The following is a 24,681-nucleotide window of genomic DNA, read 5'->3' as shown; positions in this document are numbered from 1 at the left end:
AAAATTTTGGGACTTCATTTACATTAAAAACTAAAAAAATTTTCATATGGTGATTTTCCACGAATAAAAATATAAAATTTGAATTAATATAAAATTTTAACAATTAAAGATATCAAAACAAAATTTGGAACCAATATAGACTCAAATGTTCTTAAATCAATGGCATTTGAATTTTTGAAATTTTTTATTTTCAAATACCGAAATTCCTAAAACGGGGAAAATGTGTTCTAAAAACTGAGTTTTTTTAGAAAAGTGATGTTATTTACCGTGTGATAGTAAAAATACTTAGTAGGTATTTAAGAAACTATGGGGTTATACAAATATGGAGCTTTTTCGTGGATCGGTGCTTTGCCTTATTAGAATTTTTTACTCAAACCGATTTTTTTTTTTAAATTGGCCAAGTTTGAATAGAACTGGGGGATGGTATGTGTCCACTTAAGTGAGCCAAGTTTTTCTTTACACGCTTTTGCATTAAGTTATCTTTCCGGATCATATTAAAATACTATATAGTCCCGAAGAAATTTTTTTTCTACAAAAGACAAAATATATGGGCTTTTTTGGGAAAAAACGCCCATACTTTTTACAAGTTTCAACTTTGGATGAGTATAACTTTTTATAGGGAAAAGATAACTGTTAGCAATATTGAGCAAAATTAAAAAAAAATAAATCAATAAACCTGAATATCTCTTCAACTAATAGAGATAACATACACTTGCAAGTGCATTTTTGGTAGATCTTTCTTATATTCAAAATTTAAGCTCATTCGGGTCAAAAATGGATTTTTGGATATTTTTTTTTAAAAAATTTGAGACCCGAGGTGACCAAATTTGAGGGGCTACGTACTGACCCCCATTAGCGCTAGGAAGCTGAACAAACGTAAATCAACTCGAAAACACCTCAGCTCACACCATGTGAAATTTCGTAACTATATCTCCAATAGTTCCCAAGATACCGAATTATTTCCAAAAAAAAATTGTCTAAACCACTGTGTAGAACCACACCAAAATATTGTCATCGCCAAACTAGACTGTCTTATTTGTCCAGCCTTTTTCCCATCTTACAATAGTCTTAGAGTGTAATGTAGAGTGTATTAATTTTTAACGTTTATTTTGTACTGCAATTCTTTGAATACTTTGGACCAGTTATCAGACAGTATCATTGGAATCATGCACGTGTTAAAATATATAATCGCGTAACTAGTTGAAAAAATATGTCTTACCACTTTTGACCATCACAGTACTTATGTATTTTTGTATATTAAATACGTATAGATTTTTTCTTTTTATTTCAAATTATTTAAACACGCACCAATTGTGTACAGAATAGTGGTCCATCGATTTAACAAAAAAAAAAAAAAACATTTATAAAACACTTTCTGCACGTCATGCCAATAACAACTACCAAATGGTGGTTAAAATCTTAATACATTTTTTTTTTATTATTTCGAATAAAAATTCAATGTCATTGAAGTTGATTTTTAAGGTGTTGAGAATGTGTATTAAATTAAAATTATTTCTAATTGACAAAATTGAATGTTGCCAATGGCTGTTACTCTGGCTCAATTACAATTACTAGTAGGACGGACAGATATAACGGATTTCTTACCATTGAAATTCGTTTAAATTTAGTGCCAATTTCAAGATTTATTGTGATTTTATACAAAAATTGAAATGAACAGTAGCAATTCTATTATTATTATTATTAATTACAGTATTTTCATGTGAAATTATTTTATTTTTATTTAAATTTTTTTAAGTTTGTTTTAAAACAACAACAAAAAATTAATTTTATTTTAAGCTTACTTACTAGTTAATATCAACTTTACAAGTTTATTTAATTATTTACAATTTAAATGCAATTAAAAATCGTAGGAATCACTTTCATCATCTCCTTTGCGTACTTGAAAAAAGATCTTGTAGATAATGGCAGCCATTAGGCTGCCGGAAATTGGACCCACCCAATAAACCCAATGTCCGGACCACATGCTGTGCACCACAGCCGGTCCAAAGGAACGAGCAGGATTCATGCTGGCACCAGTAAGTTTAATCTGGAGGTAAAAAATAAATAATAAGCGTAAACATATTTTTCAGGATCTTACAACTGATTTCATCAAATTCCTACAACTTACCGCACACAAATGACCCGTCACAATAGCCAAACCAATTGCCAACGGTGCGGATCCCTTGATATCTTGACGCTTGGGATCACTAACAGCTTTCACAACTAAAATCAATATTGAAGTAATTAAAGCTTCAATAAGTACAGCTTGACCTTCACCCAGAGTGGATGCCATAGAAGAAACTCCAAGACCAATACCGCCTATTGTCTCTGGTATGGCAACCTAAAACAAATATTATAAATTAAATTATTAAATGATTAATCATAAAAAGCTGCTCAAAAAAATAAAAGAAACATACACTTAAAACCGCTGCTCCAGCAATAGCACCCACACACTGTACGATTATATAGAAAATACCCTTCAAGACACTCATTTCGCCAACAATTATAAAACTAATGGTAACGGCTGGATTTATGTGACAACCACTGATATGACCAAATGTCTAAATTGAAATAAAAATCAATCAATGATAAATAATTTAGTTATTAAAAGTTTTCTTTTGAGTGTTTACTTTTTTTTTTGTTAGTTATTTGTTTGAACTGACCTGTGCCAATGTAGCCACTGTTAAACCAAATGTAAATGCAATCTGTGCCACTGTTGGTGAGTAATCATTGCCGCCCGTACAACTGCCAACACCGATCACTACCAATAGAAAAGTACCAATCATTTCACCAAACAACATTCGCCATATTTTCTTGTTTTCCGTTATATCGGTGACACCCACAAATTTAGCCATTTCTGAAAGAACGTTAAAAAATATGTTTGATAATTATAATTAATTAACACATTTTTAATGCTCAACCAATTAGCACTTAAAGTCGAAGATTTTTAATACAGATTAGATCCATTAACAATGAAAACTTAACTACATATAGATCTTAATATTGAAAATGTCTGTCTGTTGAAATCAATTTTCTGAAGACCGTAGATATCTTCGGGATCCAAATCTTCAATAATTCTGTCAGACATGCTTTCGAGACCTTTGCACCAAAAAAAATTTAAAACAAGTTTTTTTAAATTTAAAAAATTTAAAAAAAAATTTAGAAAAAAAAATTTTAAATAACAATTCAAAAAAAATTTCGTTTACCTAAAAATATTTAAAATTTGTATTTTGAAGTATTATTTGGTGAAGGGTATATAAGATTCGACACAGCCGAATATACATAGCTCTCTTACTTGTTAATTCATAATTTTTTAAATAATGACCTATTATTAGTGCTAACTTTTATTAAGTCTTTATAGTTAACTAGCTGACCCGGTGCGCTTCGCCACCCCAATTAGAAGAATGAAATAGTACTATTAAGTCTCCCTTTGTGAATCTAATTGTAAATGTCTAATTTCATATTTCTGGGTCCATTATTATAGAAAATGCAAAAGAAAGTTACCACTAAAGTCACCTTTTATGAATTCAAATTCATTCAGAATCATGTGTGCGCAATTTTAAATTTTTAGGTTTATTATTATAAAATATTCAAAAAGTACCATTGCAATAAACAAATAGTACCATTGATTATCACTTTTGAATTCGCATTCACTAAGTTTGAATTTTAAATTTGTATAGCCTTTCCTATATTATCAACTAATTTTGGGTCTATAACAATTAATATTTAAAAATTATCACAAAACCCAAAAAAAACGAAACCGCGGTTTTGAAATTCTTCGGTTTTTTGGAAACGCTAGGTCCATTATTATAGTAAATTCACAAAAGTACATATGAGAACAAAGAAAAAGTACCAAGAAGTATGGCCTTGAATTTTCACTCACTTGGGACCATAGACGCCTAATTTCATATTTCTATGTCCATTATTACAGAAAATTCAAAAAGTACCGCTACAATATATAAAAAGTACCAAAAATCAGGCACTTGTTGATTCCCACTCACTCCGGTCCATATATGTAAGCTTTACTTCATGTTTCTAGGTTCATTGGTGAAGAGATTACAAAAAGTACCATTCGAATAGAGCAAAAGTACCAAAAAGTCTCCCCCTAGAATTCTGACGTAGGACCGTGTATGCTTAATTTCATGTTTCTAAGTCCGTTGTTATACAAAATTAAAAAAAAGTACCATTATAATAAAGAAAAAGTACCATGAAGTATCCGTTTGAATTTTCACTCACATAGGACCATATACGCTTAATTACATATTTCTAGGTCCATTATTATAGAAAATTCAAAAAGTACCATTATAATATAGAAAAAGTACCAAAAGGCAGTCACTTGTAGATGCCCACCCACTCTGGCCCATGTAAGCTTTATTTCATGTTTCTAGGTTCATTGGTGAAGAAATTACAAAAAGTAAAATACGATTAAAGAAAAAGTACCAAAAATCTCCCCCTAGAATTCTCACTGACTTAGGACCATATATGCTTAATTTTATGTTTATAAGTAATAGAAAATTCAAAAAGTACCATTAGAAGAATGAAAAAGTACCTATAGTTCAGTTCTCACATTTTGGACCTAAATATAATCCCTTATTTCTAACACTAACTTCACTTAGATACATATCAGCTAACTTTAATGTCGATAAGTGAAATAATTTAAAATATTAAAAAGGTACCATTAGGAGAAAAGTACCAATTTCCCTTTTCGTCCTTGAACACCCCTCAAGTTTGAAATTTAAAATTATTTCATTTTGCAAAAGTTGTTTATGCTACAGACATGTCTCAATCGATTAAAATCTGTGTTAATGTGCCCAAGAATAAATATGTTTAAAAAAAAGTACCAAACTGTTTACCCGGATTTGGCCCAATATACACCTTGGTACTCGAGTTCCAAATAACACCCTGTTAGTTAATTTTTGTATGAATCCTGGAACCAACGTTAAAAAAATTATCAAAATTGGCTTAATAATTTCAAATTTTTTTCCCGATTTTATCCCCTTTTTAGTACCTTTTTTATCCCCATTGAGGTTCTAAAATTTTATTCAAATAAATTTCTGTAACGTGGTGGGAGCTCATAATAAAATATTCGTATGTCTATGTCAAATTATGGAAAAACATATTTTATGAAAAAGTACCAAAAATAAACACAATTTTTATCCCTTAAGGGTTCGAATTTCCAAAAAGTAAAAAACTTATATTTTTTATTTTTTGATAAGTAAAGAATACGATTTAAAATTTGATTCTATGTTTATTGGTTTAAAAGATACATAGGGTGCCAAAAAAGTACCAAAATACAGTTTTTACCCGTTTTCTCCCCTAAAAGTTTCGAATTTCGAAAAAGTACGAAACACCTGTCAGCTTATTTTTTTAATGGAGTAACATGCAATTTTAAGTTTTTTGTATCTTTATTACTTTTGAAGATATAAGGTTACCGAATTTACCCGTTTTTACCCTTTTTTACCCCCTAAACGTTCGAATTTCCAAAAATCCCTTCTTATCGGATCGTTTTGGGGAGGGAGCAACCCACAGTTAATATTTCGTGATTCTAGCTTCAGCCGTTTGGGCTGTGAATCAGTCAGTCAGTCAGTCAGTCAGTAACGTTACGAAATATATTTCCCTCTTTCAGATTTATAAATATATATATTTATAAATCTGTAACTTCTAAACCCTTACCTCGATTTGAATGAAATTTCACATGCTCAAAGGGGAAGTGTTGTCGAGTTTAATTTTTGAATCTGGGCCACATGAGCCCACCAGGAGCTGGGCCAAGGGTCCCCAAAGTAGGACACCTCTGGTATGGTCAATTTTAAAAATGATATTATTACTTCGTTTGTGTTCCGATTTCAAAAAAATTACATATATAGAATCTTCTATCTATCAATTATCTCTTATAGCTTAGGAGATATCCGCATTTGAAAATTAAATTTTCAACATTTTTACCCATCCTACTCCAGTTTTTTGATGACCGCGGTTCCAAAAATTTCCCGAAGTTCTCCATTTTTTTTTATAGGTTCAACAACAAATGTATATATCAAATAAAGACAGAATTGTTTAAAAATCATGACTAGATCCAAAGTTACATGCATTTGAATTTAAAAAATTTAAGAAAGTCGATTTTTTGCTATTTTTTTGGGAAAAAAGTAGTTTTATTCTTTTTAAGTTATCTAAAAAATTTCTAAGAGGATGTATAATTAATTTGTATTTTTTGAAAAACTAACTTTACATCAAATATTTTAAATGAAAAAAAAATTTATAATTTTTGATAACGAGGGGACCAGGTCCATTCAAAAAACGCCTATTTTTTATGTAGAATTCAACTTTAGGGCAAAAATTCTCAAATCGCATAGTCGATATCAAAATATAGAAACCTATTTTAGATGACCCAATATGTTCTTACTTATTTTTTAAAGGGTTCCGATAACCCCGCCCCTGGTAAAAAAAAACCCATTTTTGGAATTTTTCAATACTTTTTTGGGAATTGCGGGATTCGTGATTACAAATTTCAAAATTTGGTTTTATTTTTCCATTTTCAATAAAAAAATCTATATAAGTGTAAAATTTCATTAAAAAATATTCATAAACAAAAATTTAATTTCAATTTGAAAAATTTGTATCTATGCAAAATTCAATAATAAGCATTTTTTGTCATATTTTTCAAAAAAGTATTCCATGAATATTTTAATTGTCAAAAGTTATATACATTACCGAAAAGTAGACAAAATCCTCTATCCATTGATATATAATATGTCTATCTTATGTTTTTTACGTGGCAAATTAATTAGGGAAAACTTAACAACTCGCTGAGAAATCGGCAATTTCAAATTATTCGAACAGTTAACCGTCCAAAATTAATCGGTTAACCGATTAACTACTAACCACTATATACATATATTTGATGCATCATGGTTACCTACAGTTGGGAAAGAAATAATAGCACCACTATAACACTTTTTTTTATTTTTCCAAAAACAAATAATTAATGTTAGTATTTTTCTTAATGTTGATATTTAATACATAGCTTAGCATGTCCCCTGTATTAAAAATGTAGTACTTCTCTTGGAATTGTTATAGTAATTTTTTGTTTATCAATTTGAAGTAAAAATTAAAAAAAAAATAAAATAGCACCACTTAAACATTTTTTATAAAAACAGTTTTGTTTCGCAAAAGTGCTTTAATGTAAAGAACGTGATTAAAGGATTTGAGTTTTATTAAAACGCAATATATAAACGAATTAAAGGCTATATAAATTTAAACTTTTCTAAGTTCATTTTAATAATATCGGACTAACCCTTTTTGAGTTATCATAAATAATGTGGAGAAACGTATAAAAAAATTCACAATATTGGAAAAAAAAATTTGTAAAAAAAATCGATCCATAGAATTAAAAAATTTTACCAATTTTGTACTACTGGAACCACAATACATCAAAATTGTGTAGTGGTTTAAAAAGCCTCCCAAATTTTTTCGATATTGTTGCTTTGTGTAATAATAACTATATCCAATAGACATTGCTGCCATTCATTGATTTATATTGACATCAAATGTATGTAAGTAGCCTTATTAGATAAATTCTAGAAAATATTTATACTTTGCTTCTATACTCTTCATAAGTTTGTCATTCCGTTTGTAATTTTTTCAATATTCATGTAAAAGCGTATTTATTCTGGATCATTAGCGATTAACCGATGTCAACTTGAAATCAACTTTCGGGAATTTCCTTCTTAAAGCTGCAAAATTATTTCCGCTCAGATAAAATAGATTCGTTGCACAGTGGTTTAGAAACGTTTTTTTATACCCTTCACCTTCGTGAGAAGGGTATATATAAGTTTGTAATTTCCACAATATAATTTTCCGACCCTATAAAGTATATATATTCTGGATCAAGTTTTCAGAGAAATTTGGGAAGAAGAGAAAACACCCATAAACAAGCCATTGAAAAAATTGGCGGGTAATGTGGTAAACCATGTTCTTTTAATATTGTATACCAAACCGCATAACCGATACATAGTATTTTAATTTGTAAATGAGTTGCGTTTTATTTAAATCATCTTTAATGGATGCGGTTAAAGTTGGCGGCTGACCAAGCTTACCAGAAGCTCATCAATACATTCTTCGCTTCGTAGGAGACATTGAATGACTGATGCGAAAATATTTCCATTTGTTGTTTCTAATAGCTCAGACCGCTGCCCATTTTCATACTTCACATTTCTTTGGCATATTATTTGCTTGAAATTCTTTAGCTATACCACATTAGCCGACCACGTGGTTTATTGAAATTATTATAAAATTAAACATATACACTAAATATACTATATGTAACAAATATGTTCTTCAATAGCAAAATATTCCCATTTGACTTTAAAATTATTTTCAATTGCTTTTATTTCCAATTTAATTCATTAATTTATAGCTTTCCATTCCAAAGTTACAGCATAAATTGTGAACTAAGGTCTTTTTTTTCCAAAAAAACAATAATGCGCTTAACGGGTTAAATTTTTTTTTTTAATTTTTTTATTTTAAATGCTTTTTTAAAAAAAATTTGTACATTTATAAAATTTTGTGTAAAACAAAAATTGGATTTTAAATTAAATTTATACTAATATAAATACATACAATAAATTTATATTTTGAATTTTTAATAGCACATTAAGTATGCTTTAATTTCCAATTTTATTCGATAATTTATCGCTTTCCATTCCAAAGTTACAGCATAAATTGTGAAAAAAGGTCTTTTTTTCCAAAAAACAATAATGCGCTTAAAGGTTAAACAATTTTTTTTTTAACCTTTTTTTTTCTAAAATGCTGTGTTTTTATGTGCTTATAATAGCTATGTTCAATAACTAAAAGTTGTTACTAGTTAGTAACAACTGTTACTGGAAAAGCGTTCATTAACTCAAAAACTTGCAAGTAGAGAAAAAATCAAGAGCGTATAAATTTTAGAGAGTGTTCTCTCGTTGCAAACTATTACAAGTTCTATTTTGAACTCGTAATAGTTAGCAGCTTGTATTTTATATGTTTTGTGTTATTGTTTATTTATATAAAATTTTATTTTTGTGGTGAAAAAAGGTCAAAACAAAAGAATTTTCAATAAAATTGAAGAAAATGTGAGTATTTATACATTTTAAAAGGAATAAAATAAGGAAATTGTGTGTATAAAACAATTGTTACTGGAAAAGCGTTCATTTACTTTTTACTATTTTTGAGAATTTAAGAGAGTAATTTTGTAAATTTTAATTTTATTCTCTCGTTGCAAGTATTTACTGGGAAAGTAAATGAACAGACCTAATAACTCATCAATAAAAAAATATAATATTTTAAAACTACGGCTTCTATGAATTAATCGCCACTTTGGGTACCATTCAACCCACTGAGCGACGTATATAAAAATAAAAAAAAAATTTAAAAAAAAAAATAAAATTTAAAAAAAACAATTTGAACAATTTTTTTTCCAAAAAATGAAAAAACTGAAAAACAAATTTTGTTCACCTAAAAATATTTAAATTTTTTATTTTGAAGTATAATTTGGTGAAGGGTATATAAGATTCGGCACAGCAGAATATAGCTCTCTTACCTGTTTTTTTTAATAATTTGTTATCTCGGGAACTATTGGAAGTATTTCACATGGTTAGCGCAGAGGTGTTTTCGAGTGGGTGGCCCCTCAAAGTTGGTCACAATATTTAAAAAACGTTTCTAAACCACTGTACAACATATCACAACGAATCTATTTTATCTGAGCGGAAATAATACTGCAACTTTAAGAAGGAAATTTCCGAAATTTACCGACAAAAGATTCCCGAAAATTTCTAAAAACCTATTCCCGGGAATTCCCAGTAAATTTTTCCCTATTAGAAACCCTAGGCCTTACCTTTATACCAGCGAAATGCAATGAGCTCTCAAATGAGCTCTCTTGTTTTTATTTTCACATGTACGCAAGCACACACATTGTATAAAAACAGTCAGTCTCGCATGAGCATTGATAGAAGGAGGTTGTGTTACGCTTTTATGCTTGTTTATTTCATTATTTCAGCTATTTGTTTTTGTTTTTGCCAGAGAATAATTCTCAACTCATACAACTACAATATCTAAAAAGTGTAGTGGTGTGAGTTTGCATTTCGCTGCTTTATACACATCTTCAACAGAAATACTTTTGATTTATATCTGAAAAAGCGTTAAATGAGGGACGATAGTATGAATTTAATAGTTACATTCATTTACTTACCAACTTTTTCAACCATTTTTCTTTCCAACTGATTTAATTACGTTTTTTGAATGAGTTTGTGTTTAAGCCGATAAGACTTTTATTGTTTAGTTTTTGTTATTTTTCTTTTCTTTTGAAGCAATTTAAACACTTGTTTCTTTCGTTAACTGAAGTTTATTTTAATTTTATTGTTATTTTTAATTTGGTTTGATTTTCAACTTTAATTTAATGTTTAAAGAAAGTGTTTTTAATTTAAGTTGGGTGCTTCTGTTTGAAACAAAATTAAACTTTAAATTTAAGATTCAAGCAACACAATCATAGTTTTTGTAACGCGCTCTTCAAGCACAAGCAGGCGTTTAAATACAATTTGCCAAAAAACTGTATTTCATTGATGTAATTTCACTTTGATTTAGGCAGAGATTGATATGAATAATTGACAATTATTTAATAATGGAGACCGAGACATTGATTGAATGGAAAACGAAAGCAAATTTTTAAAATAAATAAACCACAATATATAATTTTGATTTTTTTGAAAACCAACAGAGTTTTAATAAAGATGAGTTTTTTTTTTTGTATTAATAAACACTTGACTTCTTCATTTAATAAAGATGAATGATCGATGATTGTTACGGTTACAGACCAATTTTTTTTTTTAAATACACTTGTGACCCGAGTTAAATCAATGGATGACAACAAATCGTTAATAATTGAACTTGAATAAATTGGTTTTGCGAGTACGACGACAACTTATGCCAGACAAACTGTCAGCCAGGCAAGTTTAATTCAAATAAAATTTACGTTGTTTACACGAACGTTGTTAAATCGCGAATAGATGCTAAAAATGTATTGCGGGTAACTAAAATATACTTTTTCCATCCAAAAAACACGTACAGACCAACAAACATGAAAACGAAATTTGAAATTGCGCTTTTAAAGTAGCGTTAAATTTGCGCGCAAGCTTTCTAGACAAATTGAAACAAACCAACAGCCACAAACCCAAGTCAACTCAACTCAATTCATGAAATCCATGAAATGTTATTATTATTAAAACATGAGATACTCGCTTGCTACTATGTACTAGTACACAAATTCAGCTACATACAACCATTAACCACTATTTATGTTAAATTGTTTTGTTTCTTTTTGTCGTTCACAAATGAATGAATAAAAAACTCAGTTGGAAGCATTTTTGTCTTGTTTTTATTATTATTATTACGATTTGGCTTCTTCCTTTAAGATAGATAATATGAAATTAATCATATCATTATCATAAATACAAAGCAGTGGCTGGCAAAATTTTAGCAAAAAGTTTTACATGATTTAGTATTACATACTTAAGAACATCTATCTATATGGGGGATTTCACGTCAAGTGAATCAACTTTTAAAATCGATGTCTTCTGATTGGGATGAAATTCCTGGTAATCCGGATGTGCGTTCTACTAAAGCTATTGACCGTATTTATACAGTTCATCCGAAGAATGATGAATGTTTTTACTTGCGACTCTTATTGGTGAATGTGTCCATTCAGAGAATCACCATCTTGGGATGAATGAAGAGATGCACAACTAGGCTTTGGTTTTGATAGGAGACATGTATTACCTTATGTGCGGCAGGCAGTTTGTTAGTCAAGTTAGAAATGTGAACGAGAATACGACACAAATGCATAAAGCCAATTGGTTCGAACGATTGTACCTTTATTGAATCCCGAACAAAAATAAGTGTGATGAACACAATAGATGATGGAAATGTTGACATGTTTTTTCTTGATGTGTCTGGTGGCACTGACAGGACATTCCTCATATCATTGATTCTGACTACAGTTCGTGCAAGATCAGAAATTGCTGTAGCAGTTGCATTTTCTGGAATAGCGGCTACGCTGCTGGATGGTTGCCGAACCGCTCATTCGGCATTGAAATTGCCATTATACCTTCAAACTGTTGAAGATCCAACATGTAACATAGCGAAACATTCAGCAATGGCCAAAGTTTTGGTAGCAAGAAAAATGTCGCATATACGTGCGTTAGAAGGAAAAAGAAATAGCAATTTTAACGGCAAAGAACATATAAAAATAGCATATGGAAAACATTACGATCTAGAAATAAAGGTGAATAATCTTCAATGCCAAGATTGACCGATGTGAATTATTCCAGAAAACACTAGTAGGACAAAGGCCCCTACTTTTGATGGCGGCACACCATTAGGTATTTTCAAGTATAGAATTGATTTTGGCATTGAAAGGAAACACAGCAATAGTCCTTGGTAACAATGACTGCATTATAATGATGTGTTTTGCAGATGTTGTATTATAAAAATTCACCTTTGAATCCAATAATTTGGAAATTTTCGAGATCAACATAAATTTTATCTCTTAACTATTCTGTTAAATTATTGAATTCATTTCTTTTACTAAAAGGCTAAGACATTTTCTTTCAATTAATTTTGAAAATGATTAAAAGCTAAATAAAACTGAATGAAGAAAAAACATTTTAACTCAATTTGTAGTAGATTGGAATCAACATAAATTTAATCATTCAAAGTTTGAATAAATTCTGCTATTAATTAACTTCAAAATTAATTCAATTTAAATGAAGCTTTTGTAGGAAGCTAAAGAATTAGATATTGGGAATAGATTTATGAATTAAATTTTTTGATTACGGATTAAGATTTTAGTGAATTAAGCTCAAATTTAATTAATTAATACGAATAATGATTATAACACTAAGTTTTTGTATGAAATTTTGATATAATATTCATAGTTTAAAGTATATAACTTCGGGAATAGCCGGGTACCCGGGAATATAGAGAAAAATGTTACCGATTCCCGGGAATCAAAAAAGGTCGGGAAATTAAAAATCATAGTTGTAAGTCAAATCGGATCACAATCATCAAATGCATTCCCACTACATTATAAGCAACGATATTATCCGAGACTCAATCAATCCTATTCAACCATTTAATACTCTCTGTAATTGCCTAGATCTCAGCGTGGAAAACTTTTTTCAAGACGTTTTATATTTACCTTCTTCTCTAAGGAGGCATATTAGTCGTAGTAATTCGTGTACACTGTACAGCCAGTATATCATATTCTGGTTTATGATCCATTCCGAGAATAGCGTTCTTCTGCAGAAAGACCATATTCTTTATTCTCTTTCTACTCTGCTATCAATGTGGTCCTTCCGGTATAATCGAGTACTACTCCTAGATATTTGGCTATCTTCCATATTTGTATTGTCTTGTTTTGAAAGATTGGGCATTCATAATCTAGTTATCATGTAAATTTCAATCTTATCTAGGTTTACATTTAATTCTCTATCTCTGGCAAGTTATAAGATAACTTGAGGGCTTCCTTTGCCCTTTCACATAAAATGTTGGGATCCATTCCTCTGATCAATATCGCAACGTCACTGGTTAGAATTCTTAGTAGACTATGAATGAGAGTAAGCCATAGTAGGGGAAATAACTAAAACTTTTTGGAGTTCCTGTGCATAATCTGCCTCTTATTTTTGTGTCAGTAGAGTAATGCCGTTTCTGGATCCAGATGTACGAAGTTTAGTAAAAATGCGTTCTACATATAAGGATGGAACTCTTCAATATTCCTGTTAAATTTCTACTCACTGTACCTTCCTTCATAAAAATTTATAATTTCTTTAGACTCGGATAAAAATTAATTTTTGTAGATTTATGTATGTTTTAAATTTTGTAGGCCCGAAGCAACCAACTTTCAGTGAAATCAATCCCTGATTATATTTCCCAATTATGTTTATAAAAGATCATGGACAAGTGAAGATTGCTAAGGACGTTCTTTATAGAAGGAAAGTAACACAGAATAATGACAATTATTGATACTTCGGGGATATGTGCCGTTTCTAGTGCCTGTCACTTTAATAAGACATTCACCTAGGAGAGGTTTAATTGAAGCTCTGTGACTGATCTCTAACTCTTACGATATTTTAAATGTATAATGTTGGTCATAAAATTTGTTAATGTATTTTAATACATACATTATTAACTTATATAAATTATAAATATATATTTACGATCATTAAAAAATCAGATTATATAATTTCATATATTATTCCATTTACAATTTGAAAACAATTTATGCGTTTTAAGACTCGATGGTGTAAGTTCTCGATACGAATCCATTGCAATACATTTTCTATATTGTAATAGACATTCGGTGGAAATAAGTTTCGTTGTCATACTCACAATACCAACAAATTTTATTTACTCAAATCTGTTAGCATAAACCCATGTTCATTATTAGACTGTAGGTGGAAGCCTGTTGAAACTGGTTCATGTTTGTAGAAAACTAGCTTTCATATATGGTCTTAACCAATATTTGAAACTTAGCTTATATTATTTGCTTGACACTGTAAACATTATTTGTTAAAGACGCATATCAACAGTTGGTTTATTGAACAAACAATTTAAGCAATGGAAAATTTTTATAAATATTTCCTCTATTAAAAATTTCCACATCCTTAACCTGCTTATACATATTTTTTTATTTATTAATGATATTTTAATGTTGATAGTTGTCATAGCAAAAAACGGGAATGTAGGAATATATTTTCAGTAATGTTTTCAAATGTTTTGCAAGGAAAGTATTTCTCTAACACGATTTATTGCAAAATATTAGTAAATGTTAATGTTGCCTTTAGGACTTTTTTTTTCAATATTATATTTAGTTAGAAAATTAAATGAATGCAATTACCGTAAATAATTTCTACAAATCATTTGTTGTCTCAAATTATTGTTTTAAAAGAGATTTTGTTAACAACCACTAAGTATGAACTTTGTATTTATTTTGAAATCAACGAGCCGTTAAACGGATTTAGAACGAAGTTAGAACAAATGCATAGCAAACTACAATATTTAAGTTGCCGATTTAAATTTTTAAAATCATACACAAAAGTCATTATTAAAAATTACTTAAAAAATATTTTATACGAGGGTTATATATCATCATATATTATATATTTACAATGTATAAGAAGAAATATAATAGAAATGTCAAAAGGACAAAATTATGAGTAGTACTGAAATGTCATTGAATAGTAATAACTTAAGTTAGCACTTCAAAACCCTGATGTATATGTCTTGCTGACATTTAACATGTTCTGTAGTCATTGGATTAAAACAGTTGTATGGGAATCTTGGGTATCTGAGATACAGACCCACTTGATTATCATAAAACTTTCTATCGGGGTTTTATATATATCAGGACATTGTCACGTACATATGCATTGAAGTTGTGCAGCGAGCAATTCTTAGGTTAATTTCTAAATCAGATCACACTATTTGAACTTAGAATGTCTCAATATCAAAGATTCTTATTTATTTAAGGTCCTCAACACAACACTCCTCATATTTTTCCCATCTCAAATCATGATTAGTATGAAATATATGTTCTTGCGCTAATTCGGTTCAATATAACATTTCCCACTCCTTTCGACCTCATTTTCCCTGATTGCTACAAAAGATTGAACTCTTATCTACAAAAAATGCTTGTAGGGCTGAGATCAACGATTTGTTTTGGCATTCCAATTTAAAACTTTGGTTGTGAACTAAGCAGGGGATGAAAACTTAAAAAGAAAAAAGCACCAGGCAATAAATAACCTTAGTTTAATCAAACGTTTACAATTGCATTCTTATCCAGAAAATAATCATTCTGAACCGAGCGTAATAGTATAAACACTGATTCGCTACGCAAAAAGGCAAGACAAATCTGAATTGTCTGATTTCAAAATGATGTATGAACAAATGACTATGCGGATTAAGATGTTGCCAAACAAAAACTAAATAAAGTCATGATAAAAAACAAAAATTTCAAAATATAAACTTAAATATCTTGTAAACTATGGAAGATAACAAAGTTTTCTTAACAAGTGTTGGTCCACTTTGACACCCTGTATCTCACTGGATCTAATAATGGCATTCACTACGGCGTTCAGGCTAAAAGCGATTGGTACAAGAAAACATGCTCCATATGGTCACGCCAGTATAACAAGAAGTATACAGAATATTCCAGATAATATTGTTTATTGCATCTACAGGCCTATCGAGGAACTTCGGTTTCTCAATTCAACACGGAACTAATGGACGGACCTTTACATAACACAACGAGTGTCACAGTCTATACGGACGAGAGATCTAGTTGGCGTAGGTGTCTATATTCACGAATTCCGAATAAGGCTTTTAGACTTCCAAATGAATGTAGCATTATTCAAGCTGAAATATCGGCCATTAAAAGTGCGGCTAACAGGCTCAGTTATAACAAAATATCAGGCAGAGATATTCGTATATATACTGATAGTCAGGCCGCAATAAAATCTCTGACAGGTGTGTACACAACATCAATCTTAGTCCAGGAATGCCGGTCATTCTTAAACAGGATGGCGAGACATTCAACAGTATTGTTGATGATTGGTCGATAAAAGGCTCCATGATACCTGGCGGAGCCATAGACATCCTATGCATCCTATTCCGTTATATAATTGCAAGCTACAAATTAGTAACTTTTACTATGACCTCGCTCAGACAAGATGGGCATGTGAACCCACCTGTACGATAACCAGAATGATATGGCTCCGACTAAACCGAGGCTGATGATAACCGGCAACCATGTGAGGAGGCTGCCCTCTAACGACTTCTGTAGAAGTTGTCAAAATGAAGAGGTGGATGAGACCATTTTTCATCTTCTTTGTCATTGTGCGGCATCAGGAGATTTACCTACAAGGGTTCTGGAACATCGTTCCTTAAATAGTGTTTCTGAGCTTTCAGACACGTGAATATCCACGGTGAGACCTAATATCCGTCAATTGACTGGTGCATAATATACTTCTCTCCTCTCTTCTTCTGACCACCTTATTCTTTACTTCTTCTACTTGTTTTATTCCATCTGACTGTCCTCTTCTCTTTTCATTTGTTGTGTCCCTTATTTATCTTTATTTTCAGGTAACTCAAAGGGACCTATTGCTTGTGAGCTGCTCTCTTTCCTGTATTCACCATGCGGCTGGCGGTTAACATAACCTATCGCACATTGTATTCTAACTGTATGGTTACAAACTTCATTTTCATAAAGCTTATGTACTTTTCTATGATTCGATCATACATCATTTGTATGAATAAGATAAATTCTGAATCAAATTGCCAGGCCTTCGCGGTATTATCGGAAATGAAAAGGAGGACAAACTATCGAAGAAGGGATCATGCATGGATATCATCACTCTGGAATACCGTCACCTTCCCAAAGTTAAAAAACGAACTTAAAGAATGGACAATAACTACCGACATTCTATGGGGAAACCCAAACCAAGAGAATACAAAGGAGATACTGAACCTAAATAGAACAACGCTCAGAATACTAATGAATGTATTAGCTGGACATACATAACTGAAGTCTCATCTGGACCGTATTGGTATATCTAACGATACGATCTGCAGATTGTGTGAATTGGAGGACGAAAAGCTGGAATATTTCCAGTCGAATTAGAGACGAATACTTTCCTGGAATATCTTAGGAATTAAAATTGTAAATCACAGAGAAATTAAATAAAGAGGATTAAGTTTTTAACTTTTATTTTTATAGACTTACGGATATGGAGAATAACACTTAACCGCCGCTCTACTCAACCTAACCTAAGTCAAATAAAAATGCCTTCGAGCTCGTGTTGGATTTCAGCGGATCTCAACATTAATAAGTCCCTCCCATTAGCATACTTTTACATTGCCGGTAAATTATCTATGTGTTGGAAGGTTCCTAATGTAGCGCTGAGTAAGTTTGAAGACCGAAATATGGAGGCATTACTTCATGAAAATTGTTGTAAAACTCAACAAGAGCTTGTAAAATCATTGGGAGGTACTCAAGCTGCAATTTCAAAACGTTTGCGAGCAGCAGGATTCATCCAAAAGCATGGAAATTGGGTACCATAGGATCTGAAGCAAAGAGGTATTTGCATGTCCGAAATGACGCTATAAATGAAAATCATTTTGTTACCGAATCATATGAAAAATGAATCCATTATGATAACCCGAATCGTAAGGGATCGTATGTGAGACCCAACCAGCCGAATCGACACCAAAGCCAAATATCCATGGCGTTAATTATCTGTATTTGGTGGGAGCAAAAGGGTCTTATCTAATAAGAGCTGCTGAAATTTGACCAGACCATCACAGGGAAACTGTACTGAACGCAACTGATTCGTTTGAAGCGTGCATTGGCCGAAACACTGCCAGACATTAAACCATAATATAATTCATCATGACAACGCACAAGTTACAATACCTGTTAAAAGTATTTAGAATGAAGTGGTTGGGAAGTTTTGCCTCACCCGCTTTAAGGTCCAGACCTTTCTCCGTCCGACTAATATTTGATTCGAGTGATGCAGAACGCTTTCTGTGATATTCGTCTATAAAGAGTTTTGGCCTATAAAGATGAGCAGTTCTTTTGGCTCGGAATCCATATTTTGTCAGAAAGATGGGAAAAGGCCATAGCTAATAATGGACAATACTTTGAATAAATTTATATTGTACAAATGTTTCAAAATAAAAGATAAATTTTTTAAAAATCTTAATTTTAAATCTTAAATGAAATTATTAGGACAAAAAGAGAGTACGTTCAATGGAAAGTACAAAAAGATGGGACTGTAACTGTGTAACTTTTCCTTAGTTTTGCAATGACTTCTGTTAAAATTATCATGTAATTTTCCGCAACTTGAACTAATTATAGGAACGAAAACAGTATTTTACAGAATACACTATTGTTTTTATTAAATAAAATTTTCCAGCCTTAAAAAAAACTAAAAATTTTTAAAAAATATACAGTTCCAGGCTTATATTTTCAAAAACAGAATTTTGTACAATAGAAATACAATTCGAATATAGCTTTATCTGAAAAAATGGTTAATCGGTTTTTCATTATATGCATATTTCAGGTTTTCATTATTTTTACAAGAAAAAATAAAATTGCAAATATATTTTTACAAAGGCATTGCAAATACAAAAAATTAGAAACATTTTTTTCTATAACAATACAACACTGGTATTGATTGAATTTGTACATAATCCTGTTAATAACATGGGAATGTGAAAAATGTCTCTCAGTTGATAAACAAATTTAAATATTTGTTTTCCCTTAAAGGGAAATTGTGAGTAGTTGTGAAGAAATTTATAATATATTTTTGCTTAAAACTAGTCCTCTTATAGCGGTTATCGTCACAGTCTAGTGACGTCTAGTAAAATGCCAAGAAATAATTTAAATTTTTTTTGGTCTCACAATCTATTAATGTAAACATTAATATTGCGGTCAAAGACTTTTATAGAGTCTCTAAAAATTAATGAATAATTCGGCAAATATAAAAAATATTATACATGATAATTTATAAGAAGATGCGAAAAAAATATTATACATTATTCCCGGCGTGCTTTCTGGCAGATTTATCATACAATCCACGTAGTTTAAGATACAATAGGAATACAACATTACGTTTTTGACAGGTAATTATTGTTTAGATTTAGAAATTTGTATGTTTGTATGTATTCAATTTAAAGTTTTATAGCAAACACCAGTTTCTTTTTATTAAATAGAAAAGAACATTAAGAAATATCATTTATTTGGTACTATAATTATTAAACACTTTTTATTTTTTGCCCACTAATTATTGTATTACATTATGTTCTTTACAAAATAAATATAAAATGATATAAAATATTTAGAATTTAACGCGCTCGTTGACTTGCTAATTGCCAAAAAAATATAAATGAAATATTTTAAGCAACAAAATGTCGACAAAAAACTCAAATAAATAATAACCATTAAGTGAAATTAAATTGTTTATGTTGTTGCGCATATAAATAACGATTAAATGAAATTTAAATATTATTTAATAGCAAGAATTATAATGTTCACCAAAGTATTTTAAAAATGAAAAAATATATTTTGTATATGAAACATGTGCAGAAGAAGAAACAACAAAAATAATAGACAAAAACTAAAAAATTATTATTCTAAACTTTTGTTCCCACACTCCAGTCAGACAAAACCAATCAAATAAATTGAATTGTCAGTTGCAAAAACAACAATTACTTAATATTTAAAATTATAAATAAGATACACAGCAAGTGTTCGTGATAAAAGTGCCGGTGACTGTTTTTATTTTAAAGCCTAAAAGTATGCTAATGTTTTTTCTCTAAAAACAAATGAGCAACCAATAAACCATTGTTTAACATTTTGTAATATTTGTTTAGTAATGCTTTTTTACTTGTTTTTAATATTTTAATCAATTAAATCTCTTTCTTTGGTTTTTTATTTAACTTAGTCATTATCAGCTATTAATATTCTATAAACAATAAATATTTATATAAACAAATTAAGTGCAAAATCATACCGACAATATTTGTTAAAACTATTTAGTTGTAATAATTTAAAAGTTTTATTGCTTTAATCATTAAATTGTAAACGACATTCTTAAATAAATAAACAAATAAATAATAGCAGAAATTTGTAGTTTTGTAAATAATAGATTATTTATTTCATTGGAAGTGTTAGATATAGATACTTGAAGTTAATTCGATTGTTCTATAATATAGCAGAGGAGGAAATGAATTAAATGTGTCAGACAATGCAAAATGTTTAGTAAAATGGCTGATTATATAAATAAATGTATGAATATTATCAGTACTATTTTTCTTCTAAAAGCCCTTTTAAAAATATTAGAAGACAAATAAAAACTAATTTTATATTTAGCAGCTTTTAGTTTCGATAACAAAATAATAGTTCTACCCAAATAAACTTGTTAACTACCAAATTTATTTTAATAATTCCATTAAAAGTCTGTTTCCAACACATTACTTTTAGACCTTTATAGAAATTTGTCTAGTCGGTGCTGAAAGCCATCCATTTTATAATATTTTGTCATTTGATACTTCAACTCATAAATAGAAGGGTGCGATTTATCATGGTGTATCATGTGACTTTTTGTTGGCTTCATAAATCCATAAATTAATTTGAGTGAACTCCCTCAATTATATTGGGATAGGTTAATGTACACAAATCTATAAAAACAACGTATCGAAAGATAAAAGTATATTTTGCTTTAAATAACCAAAGGAAATTCCTATTTTTTTAATTTTAATTTATTATTTAAAATATCAAATTAAATATAAAATAATTTAGATTATTGCAAATGTAAGATAACGTATTCAATTTGTTGAATTATTGGTAAACCAATATAAATTCTACGCAGCATTTTTTTAAGTGCAATTCTAAACGAAATTTAAATAATTAAATAATATTTAAATCTTAATGCGAAAGTGGGAAAAGTGAAACTTGGCTCACTTAAGCGGACCTAGTCGCCCTCAGACCTTATCTAAAAAAACAAAAAAAGATCGAGCGGAATTAAACAAATAAATAAACCTAAATATCTCTTGAACCAAAAGAGATAACTTACATGTGTATGCATGTTTTTTTTTGTAGATCTTATTAAGAACTATATATATTTTAAATTTCAGCTCATTCGGATCATAAATAGATTTTTGGCGATTTTTTTTTTAAATGTGAGATTTTGCTAATTAAGCGTAAAGAGCATTATTTACATCTTTGGTGATCCCCCCCTAAAATTTTCGGACAAACATTTTCATGGAATATTTGAATCCTTAAATGTCCTTTTTGAAAGGACTTTTTTTTTGATTTTCTCGAAAAAAGGTTTAAATTGACCACTAAAGAAAGGAGCTAGAGGGTTAAGATCTTCTACAAAAATGGTATGATCCATAATATTTTTTCATTTAGTATCATGCTCCTTTCGACCAAAAAATGAAAACATTGACCCACTGTAAAAAAAATTCAGACCAGCGTTCCACGTCTCACAACCATAAAAAAGAGTGGATTTTACATAGGTGTTAAAAATGGTTAACTATGTACGCTGGGAAATGGAAGACGAATTCCAAATAGGTCTTATGCGACCGAATGTTTGTCGCGCTTTCTGTACACGTTTGTCAATGTCTTCAGCCGACCCTCCGTTTCTTGAAATTATGCTCCCAAGGTACCAAAAATGGCTGACATCTTCTATTTGAGTATTGCTAATTTCAAATAACTCATCTGTTATTGTTATTATGTTTCGCAGATTTGATGTAAGGTCTGAGAAGCTGTCAGCCAAAAGGCAAATGTCATCTGTGTAGTCAAGATCATTAAGTCGGCCTTGCAGTCCCCATGTAATTCCCTTGCCGTTTTGGAGGGCACTTCGTAGAATTGTGTCTATTAAACAGAAGTGGTGATAATACACAGCCTTGCCGAGCACCGATATCAACCTTTACAGTTCTACTAAGCACTTTACCGTGTCTAATTCGGCAGCTAGCATTGTGATAAGTGAGACAAGTTTGTGCGGAACGTGTGTACACCTTAGAGCGAGCCAAATCACACTGTAGTTTAGTTTGTCGAAGGCTTTCTCGAAATCTATAAAGCACATATAGAGCGGTGATCGCCATTCCAACAGATTGCTCGACGATAACACGGAGACTGTTTATATGATCGATAGTGGATTTGGGAGGTCTGAATCCCGCCTTCTCTTGTCTTAATGCTGGTGTCACCCTAATGGAGATCCTTTTGGCGATTATTTGAGCGATGACCTTGTTTACAATGCAGAGCAAAGTAATACCACGCCAGTTATTTGGGTTTGTAAGATCTCCCTACTTTGGGATGTTTATGACTATGCCTTCTATCAATTCGTCAGGTAGACTTTCCTTTTCACAGAAGGTGCGGATAAGTATGTAGATTATTTTGGCGCTCGTATAAGAGTCTGCATTTAATAATTCAGCAGATATCTACACCAGGTGATTTATTAGATTTTTGGCTATTGATCGAGTTTGTGATCTCATCTATAAGTTTATTTTACAAAAATTATATACTCAACATGCCCTTTCAGAATTATAGGGTCGCTATTCTGTTCCAAAAATGTTGTTGGACTGTGTAATTATTGTAAAATAATTCAAAATAAACATTTTAATTTTTTTATTCAAACAATTGTTTTTAATTTTATTAATAAATAAAATTTGATTCATTATTCAGTCAGTTTTTGTAATTGTAATTATGAAAATTCTATATTAAAATTTAAAACACTTATTTTTTCAGTATTTTTTGATTATTTGTCTTATTCGACATATTCAGAAGTTTTATAAAGTATTCGGTTTTTTTATTCGAATAATTAACCGATATTTTGTAAGAAAAACTAAATATTTCTGGCGTTTCAGAAAATATGTTCGATTATTCGTGTAACTATTCATCTTTTTGTCAAATGTATGACTGATTACACTGTACAACACCAACAAAAATTACGAGGTCCGACGAATAAATTTTGATAGAATAGACAAAAAAAAAGACACTTGTATTGGCGTTTTGAAAGTTTACATCTGAATTTCATTTGAGGGGGGGTTAAAGTTCCCCAACTCTGGCACATTCTTATTGTTAATAGGCATAAGAAACCATGTGATCCTTACATTTTAGGTATAAAATGTGTTCAGAAAATTTATGTAAAATGTTAAGGAGAACATTTTTTTAGATTATGTTAACCCTCTAAATTCTCAAGGCATGGGTATTTTTTGTCCTTCACCTTGTAATTTTGGAAAAAATTTGATTTTGTTGTATAGTGTTATCATAAAATTTTGAAAATAAAATATTGGAATAATTTGGAAAATCGTTGATAACTCCGTCATTTATCAATGGATTTCACTGATTTCTAATACCAAGATTATTATGATTGCATTGATCCATGGGCTTAGGTAAACCCATCTGAAAAGGAATATGTATGTTTAATTAAATTGTTTGGATGATCTTGTAAATCCGTTATGACTTCGACATTTGTTAATAGATTTTGCTAAATTCCAATTCGAAGTTATTTGAAAATATTTGACTAGTATACATATATGAAAACAGAAATAATTGCAATGGACTTTGAAAAATTTTGGGATAATTGCGAATAACTTCATGATTTGTTAATACTTATTGCTGAATTCCAATACCAACATGTTCGAAATGGGCGTAGGAAAATCCATTCCACCTAACATCTAACAAATCATTGTTAATGCTATACAAATCTATTTAAAGACATATTCATTCAATTATAAGCCAAACATATTGGATATTGGTACCATTCGAACAACCATATATGATCGATTCATAATTGATAATACCCAGTTTTAATACTCCCTCTATAAATATATAATAAGCATTTTTAGAGACTATGTATTCCAACAAAAGAGTTTGCCATTTTCAAAAAGGTTGTTTTCCTGTTACCATTTATCTTCTAGATTCTAATTATAATGGCTGAAAAACAAAAAATCATAAACACTTTATGATTATTTTGGCTTATTTCGGTACGGTATTTGCTGTTATTTAAGTAAGGATATCATAGCGGTAACGGTAATTTCAGTTATGACATAAATGATTAATAAAGTTTACAAACATTTTAAATAAGTTGATAA

At 30.1% G+C, this 24,681-nt stretch overlaps 1 protein-coding gene across 1 annotated transcript; it reads right to left on the bottom strand.

The window, feature by feature from the left end:
- Nucleotides 1–1,613: 1,613 nt before the first annotated feature.
- LOC135951006 (aquaporin-like) lies at nt 1,614–10,524 on the bottom strand. The gene is made up of 5 exons (XM_065500554.1): nt 10,220–10,524; nt 2,664–2,857; nt 2,418–2,561; nt 2,129–2,341; nt 1,614–2,047 (listed from the first exon to the last, which is right to left on the bottom strand). The coding sequence occupies exons 1-5, from the start codon at nt 10,233–10,235 to the stop codon at nt 1,859–1,861; spliced, it is 756 nt and encodes a 251-aa protein (XP_065356626.1). The 5' UTR covers nt 10,236–10,524; the 3' UTR covers nt 1,614–1,858.
- Nucleotides 10,525–24,681: the final 14,157 nt, after the last annotated feature.

This window comes from Calliphora vicina, chromosome 2, assembly GCF_958450345.1.
Source record: "Calliphora vicina chromosome 2, idCalVici1.1, whole genome shotgun sequence".
In the NCBI taxonomy this organism is placed as follows: domain Eukaryota; kingdom Metazoa; phylum Arthropoda; class Insecta; order Diptera; family Calliphoridae; genus Calliphora; species Calliphora vicina.
The sequence above is the reverse complement of the archived record's forward strand: the minus strand, read 5'-3'. Positions and strand labels throughout refer to the sequence as shown.